The following is a 21,704-nucleotide window of genomic DNA, read 5'->3' as shown; positions in this document are numbered from 1 at the left end:
CACACACACACACACACACACACACACACACACACACACACACACACACACACAGTCATTCCTTCATTTTCTTCTTCATCCACATGCTCACTGTATACAAATATCATGGGATTAATGCAAACTGCAGATAAATGTGACTATTTTCTCATCCAAATCATAAATATTAACAGTATGATTGGTGTTTGGTAAGCAACTGATTTCAGATAGCATTTTAACTTCCCTACCTATCATACTTATCTGCCTTATTTCAGCTTCAGCTGAAATAAACATTTCCCAGCAGTTTGTTCTGACAGTATTTGCCAAATGACTTGTCATTATGTATATCAGTGTTTTGATAACACTGTTTGATAACTTACACACCGTTGGTTAATATCAGTGTGTTTTGATGTTTTCAGCTTAGTTGTAACTTGTGTTACTTCATATTGGAGAACTGTTAGTTCAACACAAATATATGCTTACATAATGTTGCATTCAGTATTTGTTTCATTTGGGGAAAATTAAATTGAAAATCACACTAACCTGCAGTCAGTTTACCACGTGTATATATCTCACACTTTGTTTTACTCAGCTTATACTGAATGATTGCTTACAAACAACTGATTGCTGTATGGAATATATTGTAATATTGTAATATTTGGTCAGCCATGCACATTAACTAATATGGATATAAAAAGCTATGTTAGAATAATATCAAATCATAATTATGATTGATAAGAAAGTTAAGATGCTGTCTAAAAATCAGTAGTTCACCAACATTTGATCATAATTTCATGCTAATATTTGTGATTTCATGGGGAAATAGTCACACTTAGCTGCTGTCAGCATGATATTTGTATTCTGACTGTTTACAAACATTCAATTTAAGTTGCAACCAACATTTGTAATCAGTATTGGTAAAATAGCACTCCAGTAAAAAAAAAAAATTTAGTTGTGGTTGCAATCAATATTTGTTTCAGTTGATTTGTTGGTTATCCCAGCACATTACTGCAGGATCAGCAAACTGTCAAAATTGCAGAACTCAAATATTCTGTTTTACATATTCATGTCTATTGTTATTTATGTCCTCTCAATGTCTACACAGTGAGCATGTGGATGAAGGAGTAAATGAAGGAATGACAGTGTGTGTGTGTGTGTGAGTGTGTGTGTGTGTGTGTGTGTGTGTGTGTGTGTGTGTGTGTGTGTGTGTGTGTGTGTGAATGTGTGTATGTGTGTTCAGTAGTATTTGTGTGAGTGTTCAGTAGTGTGTGTGTGTTCAGTAGTGTTTGTGTGAGTGTTCAGTGGTGTGTTTTTGTGTGTGTGTCTGTGGGGGGGGGGGGGGGGGGCGGGGGGGGTGTTCAGTACTGTTTTTGTGAGAGTTCAGTAGTGTTTTTGTGTGTGGTGTGGTATGGTGTGTGTGTGTGTGTGTGTGTGTGTGTGTGTGTGTGTTCAGTACTGTTTGTGTGAGTGTGTGATGTGGTGTATGTATGTGTGTGTTCAAGTCAAGTCAAGTCAAGTCAAAATGATCTTTATTGAGGGTGTGGTGTGGTGTGTGTGTGTGTGTGTGTATGTGTGTGTGTATGTGTGTTCAGTAGGGTTTGTGTGAATGTTCAGTTGTGTTTTTGTGTGTGGTGGTGGTGGTGGTGGTGGTGGTGGTGTGTGTGTGTGTGTGTGTGTGTGTGTGTGTGTGTATTTACTTGCACATGATATGTGTGTGGAAATAAAGAAAAAGTGTGTACAGCTCTAAAAGATATTTTGAAGAAACTTGACGCACGGCAACGGCGATCTTGATGCTTGTTGCGTAGCGCGCGACTCTCGCTGCCTTTAAACCCCGCACACGGGGCGCTAGCGCGTTTTTGCTGCGTGTCGCGTGAAACTTGCTGCTTCGACGCCCCGTGTGCGATGGGCTTAACCACATCAGAATTAGTGGAGTGTTGGCCAAGAGGTAACGCATCCATCTAGGAAGAGAGAGAATCTGAGCGCACTGGTTCGAAACACACCGGCAGTCAGTAGCCAGTATTATCTCAGTCCCTCTCCACTAGACCTTGAGTGGTGGTCTGGACGCTAGTCATTTGGATGAGACGATAAACGGAGGTCCTGTAAGCAGCATGCATGTGGCATGCATTTAGCGCTCATAAAAGAACCCACGACAACAAAAAGGTTGTCCTTGGCAAATTTCTATAGCAATATCCACTTTGTTAAGAAGAATAAATCGCAGGCAGAAAAAAAAATTGGTGGCGCTGTCCGAGTGCAGCGACACGCTCTCCCCGGGGGAGAGCAACCCGGAATTTCACACACAGAGATCTTTTGCGACAAAAAAAAAAAAAAAAAAAGAGCAATACAAGAAAACAACGGTTTGTCAAACTGTGTTCAACATTTGTAAAGGATTGACGAGCAGACCGAATAACAACCACTTCTTTGGCAAGTGTGTAGCAGTAACAAATATTCTAAATTCCTTATTTCCAACATACACCAATGAATTTTATGTCACAGACGTATGAATAGAAAAACATAAGCATGTACATATGTTATTAGCAATGAACAGCTGGTTTCATGAGAAGATGATTGTGGCATTTCTTCTGCTTCTGATGGTGTTTCTTCTTCTTGTCTTCTAATTGTCCGCAGGTAGGTGTGGTTGGGGGGCGGGTGGGGGGGGGGCTGTTTCTTTTTTCTTTGTTTTTTTTAATTTTTTTATCTTATCTTTTTTCTTGGCTGACAAACTAAATATACATCCCCATAGAACTTGAAAAAATATGATAGATAAATTATTTTTAATGCACACGAAAAAGAAAATTAGGCATTTAGCTGAACATGACATGCACTAACATATACATAAATGCGTTTCACGAATTCACTTTGAAAATTGTTATCAACATGATACATCTGTTTGAAAGACACAAATGTTATGAATGCCGTATCATATTGCACATTCATTCTGCATACTGACACATATTTTCAGCTTGATGCTATTAAGATTAAAGGGTTGGGTTTTTTTTAAAAGATTATGGTAGAAATTAAAGCAAGGCACAACATGTGCATGCTTTTCCACACATACATGCATGCAGACACTTACACACCCACCCACCTACACACATATACAAAAACACGCATGTGCATTCACACATACACAAACGCATGCACACACGTATAGAACTTAAAGAGTTCAAAGGGTGAATTAAATGAAGAATATGACGGGCGCAATAGCCGACTGGTTAAAGCGTTGGACTGTCAATCCGGGCTGAGGGTTCCGGGTTCGAATCACGGTGACGGCGCCTGGTGGGTAAAGGGTGGAGATTTTTACGATCTCCCAGGTCAACATATGTGTAGACCTGCTACTGCCTGAACCCCCTCCGTGTGTATATGCAAGCAGAAGATCGAATACGCACGTTAAAGATCCTGTAATCCATGTCAGCAGCGTTCGGTGGGTTATGGAAACAAGAACATACCCAGCATGCACACCCCCGAAAGCGGAGTATGGCTGCCTACATGGCGCGGTAAAAACGGTCATACACGTAAAAGCCCACTCGTGTGCATACGAGTGAACGCAGAAGAAGAAGAAGAAAATGAAAAGTAAAAGTCACTGAAACTCAGGATTTCACTCTAAAAGTTCTGTTGCTTCGACCTGATATTGATTAAGTGTCTGGTTTTTGGATGTGTGAGAGCAGGCAAAGTCATGGAAGGGGGAGAAGCAGCCAAATAACAAAATAAAATAAAGAAAGGAAAGGTTCAGTTTAAATTGCTCAAAGGAAATAATCATTTTTCTACAGTAGTTGCTCATCTGATATGATGTTTATCTTTCTTCTCTTCACCTTGGAACATAGTTATTTTCTTTGAAAGTGGTGAATATTCATAGCCATTCGGATGAGACGATCATGAAACCGAGGTCCTGTGTGCAGCATGCACTTAGCGCACGTAAAAGAACCCACGGCAACAAAAGGGTTGTTCCTGGCAAAATTCTGTAGAAAAAATTCACTTCGATAGGAAAAACAAATAAAACTGCACGCAGGAAAAAGTATTAAAATTTTTTTTTTTTAAAGGTGGCGCTTTAGTATAGCGACGCGCTCTCCCTGGAGAAATCTGTTGTGATAAAAAGAAATACGAATACAAATATATTTGTTTACAAAATCACTGAAAATGAACATCATAATTATCGTAATTATGGGCTACTCAATCCACATTAATCCACAAACACTACTGTTTAATATTGACCTCATTACTTATATACTTTAATTTTTTTTTTAAATTAATTTTATTGTATAGTTATAACAGCCTTAAAAGTGGGAGGGCTGGTGATGTTATTGTAATTATACGACCGTTTGATGTAGGCCTAGTCACTGAGTGCTAAACAGTTTTGGTCAACAAACGATAAGCCTGTGACGTTTTCCTCTTACTTTTTTAAAGATTTTCTTCAACCAGCTGTAATTATATATCACTCGATTTAAAGTCTTATAACTTCACCAGTTCAGGGTTAAAAGGTTTCATAGCCTTTTAAGACCATATAGGAGCAAAGTTGTTTTTGTTTTTTTTCTTTCTTTTTTTTTTTTTTTTCATTCTTAGTGTGGGGATCATGGATAAAAGCAGCAGCAGGTGACGGGCTGGAGCGGGGTCAACCCGCTAGTTCACTGTGTCGATGGTCCCCATTGTCCCCACCCCCACCCCCTCCGTGTCAATGGTCCCCATAGTCATCCCCGTGTCGATGGTCCTCATAGTCCTCCGTGTCGATGGTCCCCATAGCCCCCCGTGTCGATGGTCCCCATAGTCCCCTGTGGCGATGGTCCCCATAGTCATCCCCGTGTCGATGGTCCTCATAGTCCTCCGTGTCGATGGTCCCCATAGCCCCCCGTGTCAATGGTCCCCATAATCCCCTGTGGCGATGGTCCCCATAGTCATCCCCGTGTCGATGGTCCTCATAGTCCTCCGTGTCGATGCTCCCCATAGCCCCCCCGTGTCGATGGTCCCCATAGTCCCCTGTGGCGATGGTCCCCATAGTCATCCCCGTGTCGATGGTCCTTATAGTCCTCCGTGTCGATGCTCCCCATAGTCCCCCGTGTCGATGCTCCCCATAGTCCCCTGTGGCGATGGTCCCCATAGTCATCCCCGTGTCGATGGTCCTTATAGTCCCCCGTGTCGATGGTCCCCATAGTCCCCCGTGTCGATGCTCCCCATAGTCCCCCACCCCCACCCCCCTCCGTGTCCATGGTCCCCCGTGTCGATGGTCCCCATAGTTATCCCCGTGTCGATGGTCCCCCGTGTTGATGGTCCCCATAGTCCCCCTGTGTCGATGGTCCCTATAGTCCCCCGTGTTGATGGTCCCTATAGTCATCTCCGTGTCGATGGTCCCTATAGTCATCCCCGTGTCGAGGGTCCCCATAGTCATCCGTGTCGAGGGTCCCCATAGTCCCCCCCCTCCCTCCTCCGTGTCGATGGTCCCCATAGTCCCCCGTGTCGATGGTCCCCATAGTCCCCCATTTTGATAGTCCCCCGTTTCGATGGTCTCCATAGTGTCCCATGTCGATAGTCCCCCGTGTCGATGGTCCCCATAGTCCCCCGTGTCGATAGTCCCCCTTGTCGATGGTCACCATAGTCGCCCGTGTTGATGGTCCCCCATGTTGATGGTCCCCATAGTCCCCCGTGTTGATGGTCCCCCTAGTTCCCCGTGTCGTGTCGATGGTCTCTATATTCATCCCCGTGTCGAGGGTCCCCATAGTTCCCCCGTGTCGAGGGTCCCCATAGTCATCCTTGTGTCGATGGTCCCCATAGTCCCCCGTGTCGATAGACTCCCCCTCCCCCATGTCGATGGTCCCCCGTGTTGACGGTCCCCATAGTCCCCCGTGTCGATAGTCTCCATAGTCCCCCGTGTTGATGGTCCCCCGTGTTGACGGTCCCCATAGTCCCCGGTGTCGATAGTCCCCATAGTCCCTCTTGTCGATGGTCCCCCGTGTCAATGGTCCCCATAGTCCCCCGTGTCGATGGTCCCCATAGTTCCCCATGTCGATGGTCCCCCGTGTTGATGGTCCCCATAGTCCCCCTGTGTCGTGTCGATGGTCCCCATAGTCCCCCTGTGTCGATGGTCCCTATAGTCCCCCGTGTTGATGGTCCCCCGTGTTGATGGTCCCCATAGTCCCCCCCCGTGTCGATGATCCCCATATTCCCCCGTGTCGATGATCCCCCGTGTTGATGGTCACCATAGTCCCCCGTGTCGATGGTCACCATAGTCCCCCCGATCCCGCGATAGTCCCCCGGCGCGATACTCCCACGGCTAGTTAGTTCCTTTCACAAATACCCAGAAACAGTTCAATGCACATGTTTACATGCAGGTATATATATATATAAATATAATTATTTGTCACTGATAACGCTCTCTGCTTGATCAAAGAGGTGTTGGGGAATGATGAACGTGTTTGTCCGCCTTCAGCGTCAGTTGAGCAGCAGCTCGCCGGCTCGCTGCCTTGTCACGGTTACACGTTCCCTGTTAACTCTCTCCATACGAACGGCGAAAGAGACAACGTTAACAGCATTTCACCCCAATTACCACCATCAAAATATTGCAGGCGGAAGGCTCATATACTGAAGAGGTGAATGTTGACAAAGAATACCACAATTCTGACGACGGAAGCTAAAGGTTGGGTCATTCAGACACCCACTGGACATCCGAGGGGTCTGTGTAGAGGAGAAGAGAGGACTGGCCGTACTGAGTGAGTTAAACGGACTTACACGCTTTCGTCACAACTCAGTATCACTGAGTATCAGTAGCTCAAGGAGGCGTCACTGCGTTCGGTCAAATCCATATACGCTTCACCACATCTGTCAAGCAGATACCAGGCTGACTCGGCAGCAGCGTAACCCGGCAACGTGCTTAGTCAGGCCTTGAGAAAAAAAATGTTAAAAAAAAGAAAAGAAGAGGTAAATGAATATCTAATATATATATAATTACAGTAAAAAAAAAAAATTTAAAAAGGAAAAGAAAAAGAAAAAACAATAATTATAATAATAATGATGATGATTATAAAGAAATAAAAAGACAGTAATGATAATGAAGAAAAGATAATGATTATAATAATTACAGTAATAATAATGATGATAAAAAAGATAGAAAGACAATAACTTGATAATGAAAAAACAATTAAGCAAATAAATGTAAAGCATGCAGCCAACACACACACACACACACACACACACACACACACACACACACACACAGAGCTCTCCTGACACATGTGTACACTTACACACTTGCGCACGCATACACGCACACAAACACACAGACACACACACGCGGCGCGCGCGCGCGCCACACACACACACGCGCGCGCGCGCACACACACACACACACACACACACACACACAGATGCTGCCACTGATTGGCTGCAAGAGGGGTGGGAAAAGATCTCTGATGCCAGGAGCGTGGCGTTTAGCGAGTTGTTCAGTCTAATGTGTTTGGAAAACCCCACAGAGACTATGTTCCGTTTTGAAGAAATTTGCGCAACGTTGGTTTGGAAATGATGCCAATATTTATTTGATTTGCAAAGCATCATGCTCTACCTTTCATGCTAGACTTACGGCCGCTCCCTCTCTCTACCTTTATTTCTTTGAGGCGATCGATGGTGTGATGGCCTTGTACCTGTTCTTTTTGGTATTCTTTGACTTTTCTGAGGATTTCCGATTTGCCTATAGATGTAGGCCGCTCGTTGTTGTTGAGTTACCAGCAAGTCTGTCAGCTCGTTCATTCCCCTTAACACCTGCATGTCCCGGGCAGTATGACCGTGTAAGTTTTTTTAAAATCTGAAACAGAGTTGCGCATTGCCTCATGTTACTCTGCCGGGGCTTCCCATTCCACTAGCACTTAAAATTTTCTGTATGAGGTTCATTGAGTCCGTTAGAATCATGGCATGATGGTTTCCACTGCCAGGCATATGGATAGATGATAGCCACTGGAGAGCATGTGTCACAGCTTCATCTTCCATCGTTAGGCTGGAGGTTGTGACTTTGTAGGCAGCATTCTCTTCCCTATTTGTTGGGTGTTTTTTTTTCCATTTTGTTTCGCAACTCAGTGTTTCGATAGTGGGAGAGAAACGCTCTCTCTCAGTCTCTCTCTCTCTCTCTCTGAGTGAAGTATTGAGGAGGCCAGGGAGGGGGTGTAAACGGGCATTGGATCAGAATTACTCCCCACCTCTACTGCCGGTGAGGTTAGTATATATTATGGCCAGCGGGTGTACTACTAACACACACACACACACACACACACACACACACACAGACACAGAGACACACACACACACACACACTGATGCACACACACACAATAACGCACACACACAGGCAGTCGTGCGCGTGTACACGGCACACACACACACACACACACAAGAACGCACAGCCGCCGAACACACACACACGCGCGTGCGCACGCCGACGCACGCACGCACACACACACACACTGTATACACTGGCACACGCACGCTGACGCACGCACGCACACACACGTACATGACACTCACATGCATACACTGTGACATACACGCGCGCGCACACACACACAAACACACACAGATATACTGACAAAAACGCACAGCTGCCACTGATGCACACACGCACGCGCACTGGCACACACATACGTACACACGCGCACGCGCGCTGACGCCCGCCCGCATCAGTACATACTGTACACGAACGCATGCACTCAAGCACACTGACGCATGCACGCAAGCGCGCGTGGGCACACACACGCACACACACACACACGCACTGACGCTGACAGACACACATACATACAAACACACACACACACACACACACACACACCGTTTCCAAGCTTACCACAACATTCATCTGGACAGACACACATATACACAGTGAGTGGTGATCAAGGTGCACTCACACGCAGCAAAAAAAAAAAAAAAAAAAAAAAAATGCACACACAAGAAGCACATAGCTGTGTTCAGAAAGATACCCACACTTACAGCATATAGCGACTCTCAAGTTACCTACACACACAGCACTTAGTGGTGCTGGTGATACCCATATATGAGGCATACAGCTGTGTTCAAGATACCCACACTCGCAGCATATAGCTGTGCTCAAGATACCCACACACGCAGCATACAGCGGTGCTCATGCTACCCACATTTGCAACATACAGTGGTGCTCAAGTTACCCACACTTGCAGCATACAACGGAGTAGATGATGCCCAGAGACGCAGCAGTGCTCAAGACACCCACACACGCAGCATACAGCGGTGCTCATGATACCCAATATGGCAGCATACAGCGGTGCTCGGCTACATACACATGCAACATGTAGCGGATTTCAAGGTAACCGGACACGCAGCACACAACTTTCATTGTTACTAATGCCGCCGGCGAGTATATGAAAGCTTACCGTGAAGCAGTCATCATTGCCAGCTGAGCACTCGGCAACATACATGAAGTAATCGCTTCGCGCTGTACTGACACAAGTAGCAAAATGGCTGATTCAACACCTCTGCTGGCTTCAGTCAGTAATGGGGCTCAAAGAAGGCATGCGCTATCTACTTATTTTAAGGTCAATGGCCAGTGTACCCATTCCAGTCACACCTGGGTGGAGTGACTGAGTAAAATCGGAGTAAAGTGCTCTTGCTAAGGACACAACACCTTGTCGAAACGGGGCCTCGATCCCTGATCACCCATCATAATTACTTTGACATAATTATATAAAGATAAAAGAAATGACTGGTGAATATTTGAAAATCACAGGAAAAAAAAATTGTACCCATTCAAAAATGGGTGGAGCGGAGGGAAGTCGGAGTAAAGCGCCTTTCCCAACACTGAACACAATGTCATGCTGAAATGGGGCCTTGTGTCACAGACTTACAAAATATAATCTAATAAATAATTCCGTCTGTGAAGTCTGTGATCAGAAGTCCAATGCCAAATCCCAGGTCCGAGTGGCGGCCAATATTTTTATATTCCGAATCTTTTTCCTTTTTTTTCAATTTTTTTTTTCCATCTGCCCTCCCTCCCCTCAGAAATCACAGAAATGAGATGCTTTCGAAGATGCTTGGGCATCATGTACAGAGATCACATAACCATCTAGGAAGTGAGGAACAGAATCCATCAAGCCATCGGGCCCTATGAAGATCTTCTCACCACTGTGATGAAACGCAAATTAAGGAGGTATGGACACATCACAAGATAAACAGGACTTGTAAAGACGATCCTGCAGGGCACTGTATACAGAGGGAGAAGGAGAGGCAGACAAAAAAAGAGATAGGAAGACAACATCCCACAATGGACAGGTCTGAGGCTGAGCGAGGCCCTCAGGGAAGACAACATCCCAGAATGGACAGGTCCGAGGCTGAGCGAGGCCCTAAGGGAAGCAGAAAACAGAGAAGGGTGGAGGAAGGTGGTTGACAGGTTATCTGTGGTGCCCCTACGGTCATCCAGACCAAGGGACAAGTGAAGTGAAGTGAAGACTGTTTGCAGTATGCGGTCATGCAGTTTGTATGCATGCTCCCGTATTTTTCTGCTTCAGTCTTGTTACAGGCAAGGTGTAGCATTTTCCAGGGTGAAACACCATCAGTGTCCCAGCTCCACTCAGTCCCACTAAGTGAGTCTGTGGAGGTCTTGCTGTAGCTGTACATGGTCCTGGGGCGCTGCTACAACTGTGAACACTGCCGAACCCAAACAGGCATGCTTTCGACACCGCTTCTAAGCCAGGCAGATCACTGATACAGTCCATACATCAGCATTAGTATCAGTATCAGTAGCTCAAGGAGGTGTCATTGCGTTCGGTCAAATCTATATACGCTACACCACATCTCCAACACAGTCATCCTTGAAGCACAGTGTGGCTTCCGCTCAGGCAGGGGAACATGTGACATGGTGTTTGCCATACGCCAGATGCAAGAGAAGTGCCGTGAGCAGAACAAGGAGCTCCACATGGTCTTTGTAGACCTGAATAAGGCCTTCGACACGGTGAACCGCCGTGGTCTGTGGAAGATCCTCCTAAAGTTCGGCTGCCCAGAGAGCCTAATCCAGCTGATTGCGTCTTTCCACGATGGCATGCAGGCGAGAGTACAGGAAAATACTGACATGTCAGGTCCGTTCCCTGTGGTAAATGGAGTGAAGCAGGGCTGCATCCTGGCACCCACACTGTTCTCCATTCTCTTCTCTACCATGCTGATTGACACCTTCCAAGACTGTGACCGGGGCATCTACATTCAGTTTCGCACAGATGGCAAACTTTTCAACCTGCAGCGACTCCACGCCAGATCCAGGGTGTTTGAGGCACTGTTGAGAGAATTCCTCTTCGCTGATGACTGCACGCTTGCTGCACACACCCATGAGGACATGCAGTTCATTATGGACAGGTTCTCAACCTCCTGCAGACGCTTTGGACTCACCATCAGCCTCAGCAAGACCGAGTCCATGTACCAACCAGCTAGCTCACAGAATGCCAGTGCCTCCCCCCACCTGCAATCAAGATCAATGACACAGAGATCAAGTCAGTCGACAAGTTTTGCTACCTGGGCAGCCTATGCAGCAACGGAGCCCTTGATGCAGAAGTGACGCTGCGCATCGCCAAGGCCAGCTCTGCCTTTGGCAGACTCAACAACAGGTTGTGGAACAACAAAGGCATCAGGCTCAGCACCAAGATGAAAACCTACAGAGCTGTTGTGCTGACCACCTTGTTGTACTGCTCTGAAACATGGACGACGTATCGCCGTCACATTCAACAACTTGAGCAGTTTCACCAGAGATGCATACGAAAGGTCTTCGGCATAAAGTGGCAAGACAGGGTCTCCAACCTCCAGGTCCTAGAGAGGAGCAGCCTGCCCAGCCTGCTGATCCAGTGCCAGCTACACTGGACAGGACACGTTGTCCGCATGACAGACAGCAGGATCCCGAAGATGCTTTTGTATGGCCAGCTGAAGGAAGGCCACCATGAACGTGGAAGACCCTGCAAGCGCTTCAAGGACACCTTAATGACAAACCTCAAAGCCTGTGACATAGACATCGCTTCCTGGGAAACTGATGCCCTTGACCACTCTCGCTGGAGGATGCTGTGCTCTAGTGGCATAAAGATGTTTGAAAACAAGAGAATGCTGGCCATTATGGAGAAGCATGAGCGAAGGAAGCAGGGCTCAACTTCTGGAGACGTTTTCCCTTGCAACACCTGTGGGAAGTGCTGCGTATCCAGAATCGGCCTCTTCTCCCATTTGAGGACACACACCCACAGATAAGCATGCCTGCCTACTCATCCGTTGGACCAACGGGAGACTCCATCACACCACATCTGCCAAGTAGATGCCTGACCAGCAGCGTAACCCAACTAGGCCTCGAGGAAAAAAAAATCAGAAAAAGGCATGTGCCAAGAACTGAGCCCTGTGGTACTCGTGAGGGGACATCAGTGAAGCTGGAGCCGGGCTGACTGTAACCCTGTTGATGACCACCACTTGTCTTCAATGGCTGAGGAAGTCTGCAACCCATCTGTTGGTTTCACCATGAATTCCGCAGTTGCCTTTTCTGTTCAAATAGACTACAAGCAATCCACTCTGATATTGTATGCCGTCAGTGGGTCTGAACCAGAGTATCTCTTCTGTAGGGCATATCTATACTCTTGCAAGCTCTTCTTCTGATACTCGCAACTCCCCATGATACCTCTTGTCAGAACTAAGATGCATGGACATAGATCATTGTCTTTTCAAGCCCAAAAGACGTGGAACAGACTCAGATCACCTCCAACATTCAGACTCCCTCACCACCAGTTCAGAGTCAAATCCAGCCTCAAAGCTCACCTGTACCTCTTTTCTCAGCAAATAAGTTTGGTTGTGGCAGGGCCGTCCAAACAGCATGTACTTCTGTGTGTGTTGTGGGCTTGGCTATGTGTGTATCCATATGTATGTGTACACATATACATGTATGTTTCAGTGGGGTGCAGTGTGTGTATGTGTGTGTGTGTGAACTGGTGGGGATGGGCTTGTATGTATATACCGTGTATTTAGGCTGTTTAAATGTGTACTTTTATGTATGCATGCATTGTGCTTATGTGTGTGTCTATAGTTTGCTAGTCATATTTTAGTGTGTATGTGTTGATGTAATGTGTTATGTTTAAAACCATGTGTTTTGTGAAGCACACAGAGCAAGTTTCTGGATAGTTTGCTACATGAGTATCAATTACTATTATCATTATCATTGTGGTGATGTTTCACCTTCTGTGAGATTCACGCAATGTACGTGCATGTGTGTAAAATGGATCTATATTTAGTGCATATGCGTCCACTAGTGACGTGATGTTCATTTCTTCTGAGACGCATGTAACTGAACATATCCATGGCAGTGCAAGTAAGGACGTGTGTGTGTGTGTGTGTGTGTGTTTGTGTCCACACATGCCATTGTGAAAGCACAGGTGTAGTGCAGCAAGAATATAGGTTAGACATTTGTCAGAGTGGGCCTGAATTGTTTGAGACCCGTCAGTTTTGCCGCTGAATCAGTTGACTTACAGTGATCCAGCACATATGTTCCTTCTTACTATTTTGTTTACTTTCCTTTTTTCTCTCACATGTGTGTGTGTGTGTGTGTGTGTGTGTAATCTTTGTTCTATTGATTTACCTATTTGTATACTTAATTTGTTTTTTTGTTTACTGTTTCCATATATATATATATATATATATATGTGCGTGTGTGTGCGTGCATTTATTTTTGTTTACTGTTTCCATATATACATATATATATGCATGTATATATGTGTGTGTATATATATACGTGTGTGTGTCAGTGTGTGTGTGTGTGTATCAGTATCTGTATCAGTAGCTCATGGAGGCGTCACTGCTTTCGGTCAAATCCATATATGTTACACCACATCTGCCAAGCAGATGCCTGACCAGCAGCACAACCCAACGCGCTTAAGCCTTGAGAGAGAAATGAAGAGTGTGTGCATGTATGTGTATCCTTCTTTATTATGTGTGTGTGTGTGTGTGTGTGTGTGTGTGTGTGTGTGCACTCTTATACACGGTCTTAGAAGTTTGTATTGGCTCTCACTGAACTAAGGTTTCTGTGGTCAGTCCTGAACAGTGGCCGGTCTATGAATGGGGTAGTTTGGAATCTCTTTAAAAAAACAACAACTATTTCCACTGTATGTCGGTGCTCACCTTCAACTACAATTATCTACCCAGCCAAGCCTGGTCACTTCGATCAAGTGTATTTGGCCACGCTTACAAGAGATGAAAATGTGATGTCAGTGTTCTAATTCTTACAATTCTAATTCTCAAACACGAAGATCAGAACGAAGGCCGAGTACGACTGCACGTGTAGTTGGTGGGTTTAAAATGCCCCATATACGCAAAATCCCTCTTGTGCAGACGATAGAATATGGGATTTCCATCCCAAGAACGCAGAAGACAGAAAATATAAAAAAGCAAAACAAGAAATCCTTTGTTCAGTAGAACTTGGAAACGGGGACACATGATGGTGTTGTTGGCGAGTAGACATCGATAAACAAGAAAAACAGCAGAATACTGTTTTGGGAACTACGTTTAAGAAATACACAATAATTAGCCATAACTCTGAATGCCATGAGCAATACTAGATTATGCTCTTGTTTAATTCAACCGAGAAGAAAACAAAAAAATTACGTTCCTTAATTTTCCTGGCCCGAGGTCATCACGTATGTTATCGTCAGTGCGCATGCCGGAAGTGAACTCCATCGTCTGCTAAAACAGACAGTGGTATTTGATGTTTTAGTTATAAACATAAACGTACTTACAGCAGTCTCTCATAACACATTTTAGGGCTATATTCATTCATACTGTCAGTGAAAACAACGTAGTGACACATAGTGATTTCACTGAATGGGGTGAACGACCTGACATACCCGAGAAACTTTTTTCATCCGGGGCATTATGGGAAAGCAAAGTGACATCATCAGTTGTTCATTTACATATTGAAATGTGTGCTCGCCATTTTGGTAGCACTGTGTGAAATAATTAACGTTCAAAATCGATTAAAATCTGCAGCCATCGGCTTGCTACAGAAAATTTGAACCACTCTCTTTGTGATAGAGATTCACCCAGAGGAACGGACCGGCGTGAGTTCTTTTATTTGTCTTTTGGTTTGCATGTTATTGCCTCAGATTCTCTGGAAGGGGGTCTCCACTGAATCTTTGTTTGCTCGTTGCCGACAAGTAAGAAAAAAAGAAGAAAGAATTGTAATCGCCAACACTGACGTACAAATATTGTTATTGGCTTTAAAATGATATGCTAAGCTCATCGTTTTTAAAAACAAATGAAGATAGGCCTATGCATGTTTCATCCATGGTCATATATTCGTCATGTTGATACACGTCAAAATCACTGGAATTCCATCTCATGGACGATGGCGTGTCTTTTCGGTTGAATGAGAGAATCTGGCCTTTTTTAGTTTTGATCGGGAAAGATTTCAGACTTGAATGCAGGTCAGGCGTGCTTCTAACACTGATGGTCTTGTGGTTATATTTCATATAACGACTATCGTTTGATGGTCGACGCAGTTTTGTAAATTATGCAGTATTAATTTTATGGAAGATGCCTCTGCTTCTCCCACTGCTCTTCGACGGGTAACAAAGCTTAGACAGGGAAGACGATAATTTGTTAGACTGTAGAGATAAGCATCTGAAATCGATGAGAAAAATTGAAATTTTGAGACCCCACTGACTGCTCATCAACCCGTTTTTTGCTGTCAGACACCAGGTGATATTTCATTATTTGTGCAGCTCTCGTGTTGATCGATTTTCACTGACATCAACTGGTGAGATGTAGCCCATTATTATGTTTATTATTTTATGATTATTCATGAGGCATTAACTTGTTTCCTCAAACATGAAAGCATGAAGCATTATTAGTCTCAAGGTAAGATGTTATATGGTATTAGGTGTGCAGAAGTCTGTATCTGCCTGCAGTCTGCACTTTAACTGGAAGACCCAATAGGTTGCACACTTGAATTTGACCACACATACAATGATGATACACCCACACATTCAGACTGAAGCACTGCACACTGCAGATTACAGTTATCACACTTGAACATCAGTCCAGTACTTTTTATATGCATTTTCATAGTATATATTTGGTGACTGGAGCTCTGATTGATAAATTTGTCGTATTTCCTAAAAATATAGTTAGCATGCATCAGCACATTGTGACCTGTTGTACAGTGAATAGAGAACATGACTGTAAAGTCATGAATTAGATAGGTTTCTCTCAGGTTCTCTTCTAAACTGAAATAGCAACACTTCCTTTAAAGCAGATTTAAGTACACTTTCCAGCGGTGTTCATGACAAAGAATGCTAATGAGTAATGTTTGCACATCATATATTAGGTACCGGCAGTCTCACCAGCTAAACTGAAGTGAAGACTGAAAAACGTCAGTTTTTCCGATTTCCCCCAAGCGTTCAAGAAATGAAGATGTTTTATATAGGAATTAAGTTGAACAACTTCTCTTTCCTATGCTTCCTTGTTTTTTGTCTGTGTTTTGTCTTTGTTGAGTACACGAGAAAAAATCATGGATAGTCAGAGGGCTTTAAATAGCATGCTGTCGCTGACCGCCTCGACATAGATTGCGTCAGCGGATTTACAGGGTGGTTTTTCTTTCGCTTCATTTGCCTGGATTCTTTTTACCTACTAGGCTCTTTTTAGCACTGCTGTGTTTGTATAAACCTTCGCTTTTCAGTGGTTATTGGTGTAGCATGATAAAGTACATTTTGCGAATGTTGGTTTGAAAAACGATTTTTGCTTTATTTTATGCATATATTTCTCAAAACTGGTAGTAAATTTTGCATAAATGCCTGGTATGAAATGAAAGCTCTTTTAATTTCCTTTTGAATTTATAAAACTACTGTGTGACATTACTGGTGCCGGCAAGCTCCGAGTTGTTGCGGCTGTGCATCATTCAGATGCAAAGATTAACATTTAAGCATGCTTTCTTAAGGGTGATATATTGATTGCAATATTCAAAGTGATAACACTGTTTAAATCATACTATTTTGGTGTATCTCAGGCATTTAAGAATTCTTCAAAGTCAGCTGTAAAGGAGACGTTGCCATCGCTGCAATCACAGTGCAACATTTAGCCTTTTTCTCTTGATCTAGATAGATGTACAAGTTTAGTTACACTCAGCAGGAAATTACAACATGATTGATTCAATTTCTCTTTTAGTTTTATGTTCATTTTAGTTAATTGAGTATCCACTTAAAAAAATTCATTTGCAGTAAACAGTTTTAACACGATGATGAAGTCTTGTCACTGTGTATGTTCTGTCCATAATTTGTATTTCTTTCCATTTAATTGCGAACAAAAAAACCAAACAAGGTTACGCCGTCTTGCAGTCTTAAAAAAAAGTTAATCTTAGCTTGTTGTAGAGTTGTTTTAGTAGACATTTCCTTTTTCTTTCTTTTTTAAAACTAATAAAAGGCTGCCAGTATATACATATATGCCATATGAATTTTATATTTTACTTATGTTATTTATTTCATCAAAAGAAAATAAAGCCTTAAACCTGTTAAGTGCCAGAAAATTATGTTAAAAAAAAAGAAGAAAAAAAGTGCTCTCTTGCCAGGGAATTTTGATGATTCAGGGATAATTGAGTGAAAAGAAAAATAACAAAAACTGCAGGAGATACAGATAAAAATTTAACGTTTTTATAAAGAAAAATGAATGTGGATTCTATATCATTGTTTTGACTCTAAATAACATTCAAGCATTTCACTATGAAGACTATAATTATAATTTTTATGCATTGAGAAAAGTTTTTTTCCACCTCCACAGAATGATTTAAAAAGAAAACAAAATACAGCTGGAAATAGCATGCTTATTGTCTGATTATACCTGTAAAAGAAAATAATACAGCCTATGAATTTATGATAACAACCACATCTCTCTTTACTACATCTCTTTGCCTTTTACCTTAAATTGTAAGTGAATAATTGTACTGCGACAGTCCAGATCAAAAGCCATCGTGTTCATAGAACGTGGTCCATCCAGCTGTTCTTATTCCAGTTTTCTTATTCCATTGAGCATCCCTCTTCAGAGGAGAAAGTGCTTTGATAATATTTCATCTCCTGGTTGTAACTGATCCAATAAAGTGCTGCTGTGCATCCAGTTTGTCTCCTGTATAAAGAAATGGGTCAGCTGATAAGTGACAAAAAGCGTGAAAAATAAACATGTGGTTCTCATCTATCATCTGTCAACCCTGGGTTTCATGAAAATCATGGATTATTGGCTGTTGTCATTCACAGTGAAAAGATAGTTCACTGACAGGTGGGCCACACCCCTTCATCCTATCGTCTTACACCATTCCTCCATCTCTCCTCCCCCTCTTCTCAAATCATTTGAAAGCACCACATCTTCATATGAGTCATGTCACTTGCTCAAAAAAGATGTCTGAGTGGATAGATTAGATGGACTGAAGAAAGTGGAATGTTGCTGTCTCTTTTGTCACTTAGTTGTCATCACCTTTGGTTTCTAATGAAGTGCAAGACAGATCCATCTCTCATCTTGAAATATAATTATTTGCACAGCTTGTAAAGTTGTGTAAATTGTCTGACTGGGACCATTATCTTTACTTAACAAAGTGTTTGACACAATTTTGGCATGTTAGGCAAACCCTCCAGAAAGCAAATCATTATTGAGAAGAAGGGGGTCTTCCACCTGATGAATGCTCAATTGGATGGTGGTTTGATACATTAAGATAACAATCTCAGTCTCTTTATGTGCATTTTACCAAACTCCAAGGCAGGAAAAATTGAAGATAGGCAGGACATCAGTGGAAGTCTCATTGGCACAATTGCAACATTTTGAGCAGGACATCAGCTGATGTCTTGCAGGCACTGACTTGGTTAAACACGTGTTTCTCAGTAAACTAAAAATTTCCAGATAATTTTAGTCATTCTGAGGACCAGTAGATAAAAAACCCAACCTGAACCCCTCCCCCATCGCCACCCCCCTAAAATTTCTGCGCACTTCCTTAGTAAAGGTAAAAGTAATAATAGTGTACTGTAGTGACATGTCAGCAAAGTTCTATATATGCCTGATATATGGCATGCTCAACAGGAAAAGATTGTAATTCTTGTTTTTCTTTGTTAGTGTGTTGCAACTCCCACGTTCACTTGTATACATGTACATGAGTGGGCTTTTATAGGTATGACTGTCTTCACCCTGCAATGACGGCAGCCATACTCAGTTTTTGGGGGTGGGGGTGCATGCTAGGTATGCTTGTTTCCATAACCCACCGAGCATTGACATGGATTACAGGATCTTTAACGTGCGTATTTGATCTGCTTGCATATACACACGAAGGGGGTTCAGGCACAACGAGAGCTCTGCATATGTGTTTATCTGGAAGATTGGAACAATCTCCACTCTTTACTCACTAGGTGCCGTTACCGAGATTTGCACCCGGGACCCTCAGATTGAAAGTCCAATGCTTTAACTGCTTGGCTATTGCGCATGTCAGTATGGAATTGATGTCGAAGGTTTGCTACTTTTTAGAGCTGGAAAATCCAAACTTAACAGCGGAATGCTGCTACATGGTCCAAAGAAAAATGGAGGAGGGAATGCAATTGTTTTACAGTAAAGTTGTCGAGTCACCCTTTGACTGACAGAAATTGGTTACCCAATTGACATATGTTAGCAAACGGTTAAGATTTACTGTTACTGGTCCAGTAATCTGACTTGTCATGGGGGCACTACACTGCTGATGGTGTGACCAACTGTCTCATTTTCTGGTGGTCATGGGGTAGGGCCTGAGTTCCTGCAAAGCTCCATTCAGTGATGATGTCTGCCCACTTCTTTTGCTGTCTCAGTGCCTGATCTCTTTTTTCCCTGCATAGTTCCCTGGAAGATAGTCTTTGAGAGCCTGTCAGATCTTGTCAAGTGGGTATACCATCTCATTCTCATTTTCCTTTTGTTCACTGTGGTCAGGTCTTCATAGTGATCAGTATGGTGTCTTTTCGGTTTTCCTGACTTCATTTATCATGTGGTCTTTGGAGGACATGCCATGGACTGAAGAGGTCTTCTAAAGCATCTCATTTCCACCGGTTGGATCCATTTCTGCAGACTAAGATTGAAACAAATAAAACTGAACCTGCAAGCCAGAAAACAATACATGTTTCACTGATTTCACAACAGTCTGACATGGGCTTAGATTTGTGATATCAGAGTGTGGCTATGTTTATGTTTCCATAACCCACTGAAATCTGAAATGTATTACAAGATCTTTAATATGTGTATGATATTTTTGCATGTATAAATTCATACAGAGAATTTAATGTACTTGCAGATTTGCATGTATGTTTACCTTGGAGATCAGTAAAATCTCTGCCATTGATCCATCAGGTTCCCATTCAGGATTGAACTAAGGACCCTCCTCAGGTTCAACCACTCCAATATGAATCTGCTTTTTATTTTGAGTGATATTTGACATTTAAGAAAATAGAATTCTTTGGTTCTGTGCAGTTGTCATTCAGTTATTGCTTTGATTGTGTGCAGGTATCAGCGGTTCGTTCAGGGGGAAATAGACAGATCCCCTTCAATGTCCTTTCACAGCCAAAATGTCCTCTATCTCGGGGCTTGGTGCTAAAGGGGAGAAGAATAAAGGAAAGTTCAAAAGTATCGACATCAATACATTGTACAAAGGAAAAAGCGTTGAAACCCAAAAGTCATCAGGTATTGTTTTGATCATTTTTTTTCAAATTTGGAAAACATTTTTCTTGTTTTTTTTCCTTATAATGATATGATTTTAAACTAGAATTAAGAGAGAATTATAATGGATACTTTCTGTGCTGTCATTTCAGTGTTGGAAAAAGTGTATTGTTAGAAGTAGGACAGTTCCATTGATATAATTCTAAATTGTGATCCACAGCACCATCTCTTATTTAAATGGGTAATGTCACAAAATACTTTACCACATAGTATTGCAAATGCAGTATTATATAATGTGTACTGTTGTCTGTTTTGCGTTAACTGTCATTGAAAGCTTAAACATTCTTTTTTTTTTTTCTTTTTTTTTTAAGTTGTGTGACTTTGGTAATGTGTGTTAGGATATGGTTAAGGAAAAACTGATGATAAATGGTTTTTACTTTTCTTTTGGCAGTTCCTCGACAACATGGGTTACAGAGCCTTGGCAAGGTATCGTCAGCAGCGCGGCGTATGCCGCCTCCGGCCAATTTACCAAGTTTGAAAAGTGAACACAGCGGGAACGACCCTAGTATCAGCCTTGTGCCTGCAGGGGGATCAGGTGAGATACAGTATGCTTCCTATTGCAGAAGTATCTACATATATTCAGGAACATGCTGCAGTTGCCTATGTGCATGTCTACAGGCATCAGCTCTGGACAGATAATCATCTTATTGATTGAAATGTGGTAAGCAGTTTACAAATTAGATAATCTGGGTTTAGGTAGGACATAATCGATTATGGGTCATTGATGCATTCACATTTGAAATGACCCATTTGTGGACAAGCTCGCCACTTGCTGTAGGAAAGTCAATCATACGAAAAGGTCATTTGTAGGTTTCTCTCATTCTGGAAAATAATTGATACTGCAGTGTTTCAAAAAGTTAAAAAAAAAAGGAAAAAAATGTGTTTCTGTTGTTCCACAATTTGATGCCAAGTAGACAAATAGAAACAAAAATCTGAAAATGTAAATAAAAAAACAGCTATGCTTACTTAAAGCCATCGTTGCTTCTGTGTTGTGAACTGCAGTGTAACACAGAGCCTGT

At 42.8% G+C, this 21,704-nt stretch overlaps 1 protein-coding gene across 5 annotated transcripts in view; it reads left to right on the top strand.

The window, feature by feature from the left end:
• The first annotated feature begins 14,881 nt into the window (after positions 1-14,881).
• LOC143289962 (uncharacterized) overlaps positions 14,882-21,704 on the top strand; it is a 63,938-nt gene continuing 57,115 nt past the window's right edge. For all 5 annotated transcript variants that reach the window (XM_076599233.1, XM_076599232.1, XM_076599235.1 and 2 more), the window contains exons 1-3: positions 14,882-15,038; positions 20,473-20,649; positions 21,077-21,220. In XM_076599233.1, the coding sequence (XP_076455348.1) occupies positions 20,535-20,649; positions 21,077-21,220 (259 nt within the window). In that variant the 5' untranslated portion in view covers positions 14,882-15,038; positions 20,473-20,534. The remainder of the gene's footprint in view (positions 15,039-20,472; positions 20,650-21,076; positions 21,221-21,704) is intronic.

This window comes from Babylonia areolata, chromosome 14 (assembly GCF_041734735.1).
Source record: "Babylonia areolata isolate BAREFJ2019XMU chromosome 14, ASM4173473v1, whole genome shotgun sequence".
Taxonomy (NCBI): Eukaryota; Metazoa; Mollusca; class Gastropoda; order Neogastropoda; family Buccinidae; genus Babylonia; species Babylonia areolata.
The sequence above is the reverse complement of the archived record's forward strand: the minus strand, read 5'-3'. Positions and strand labels throughout refer to the sequence as shown.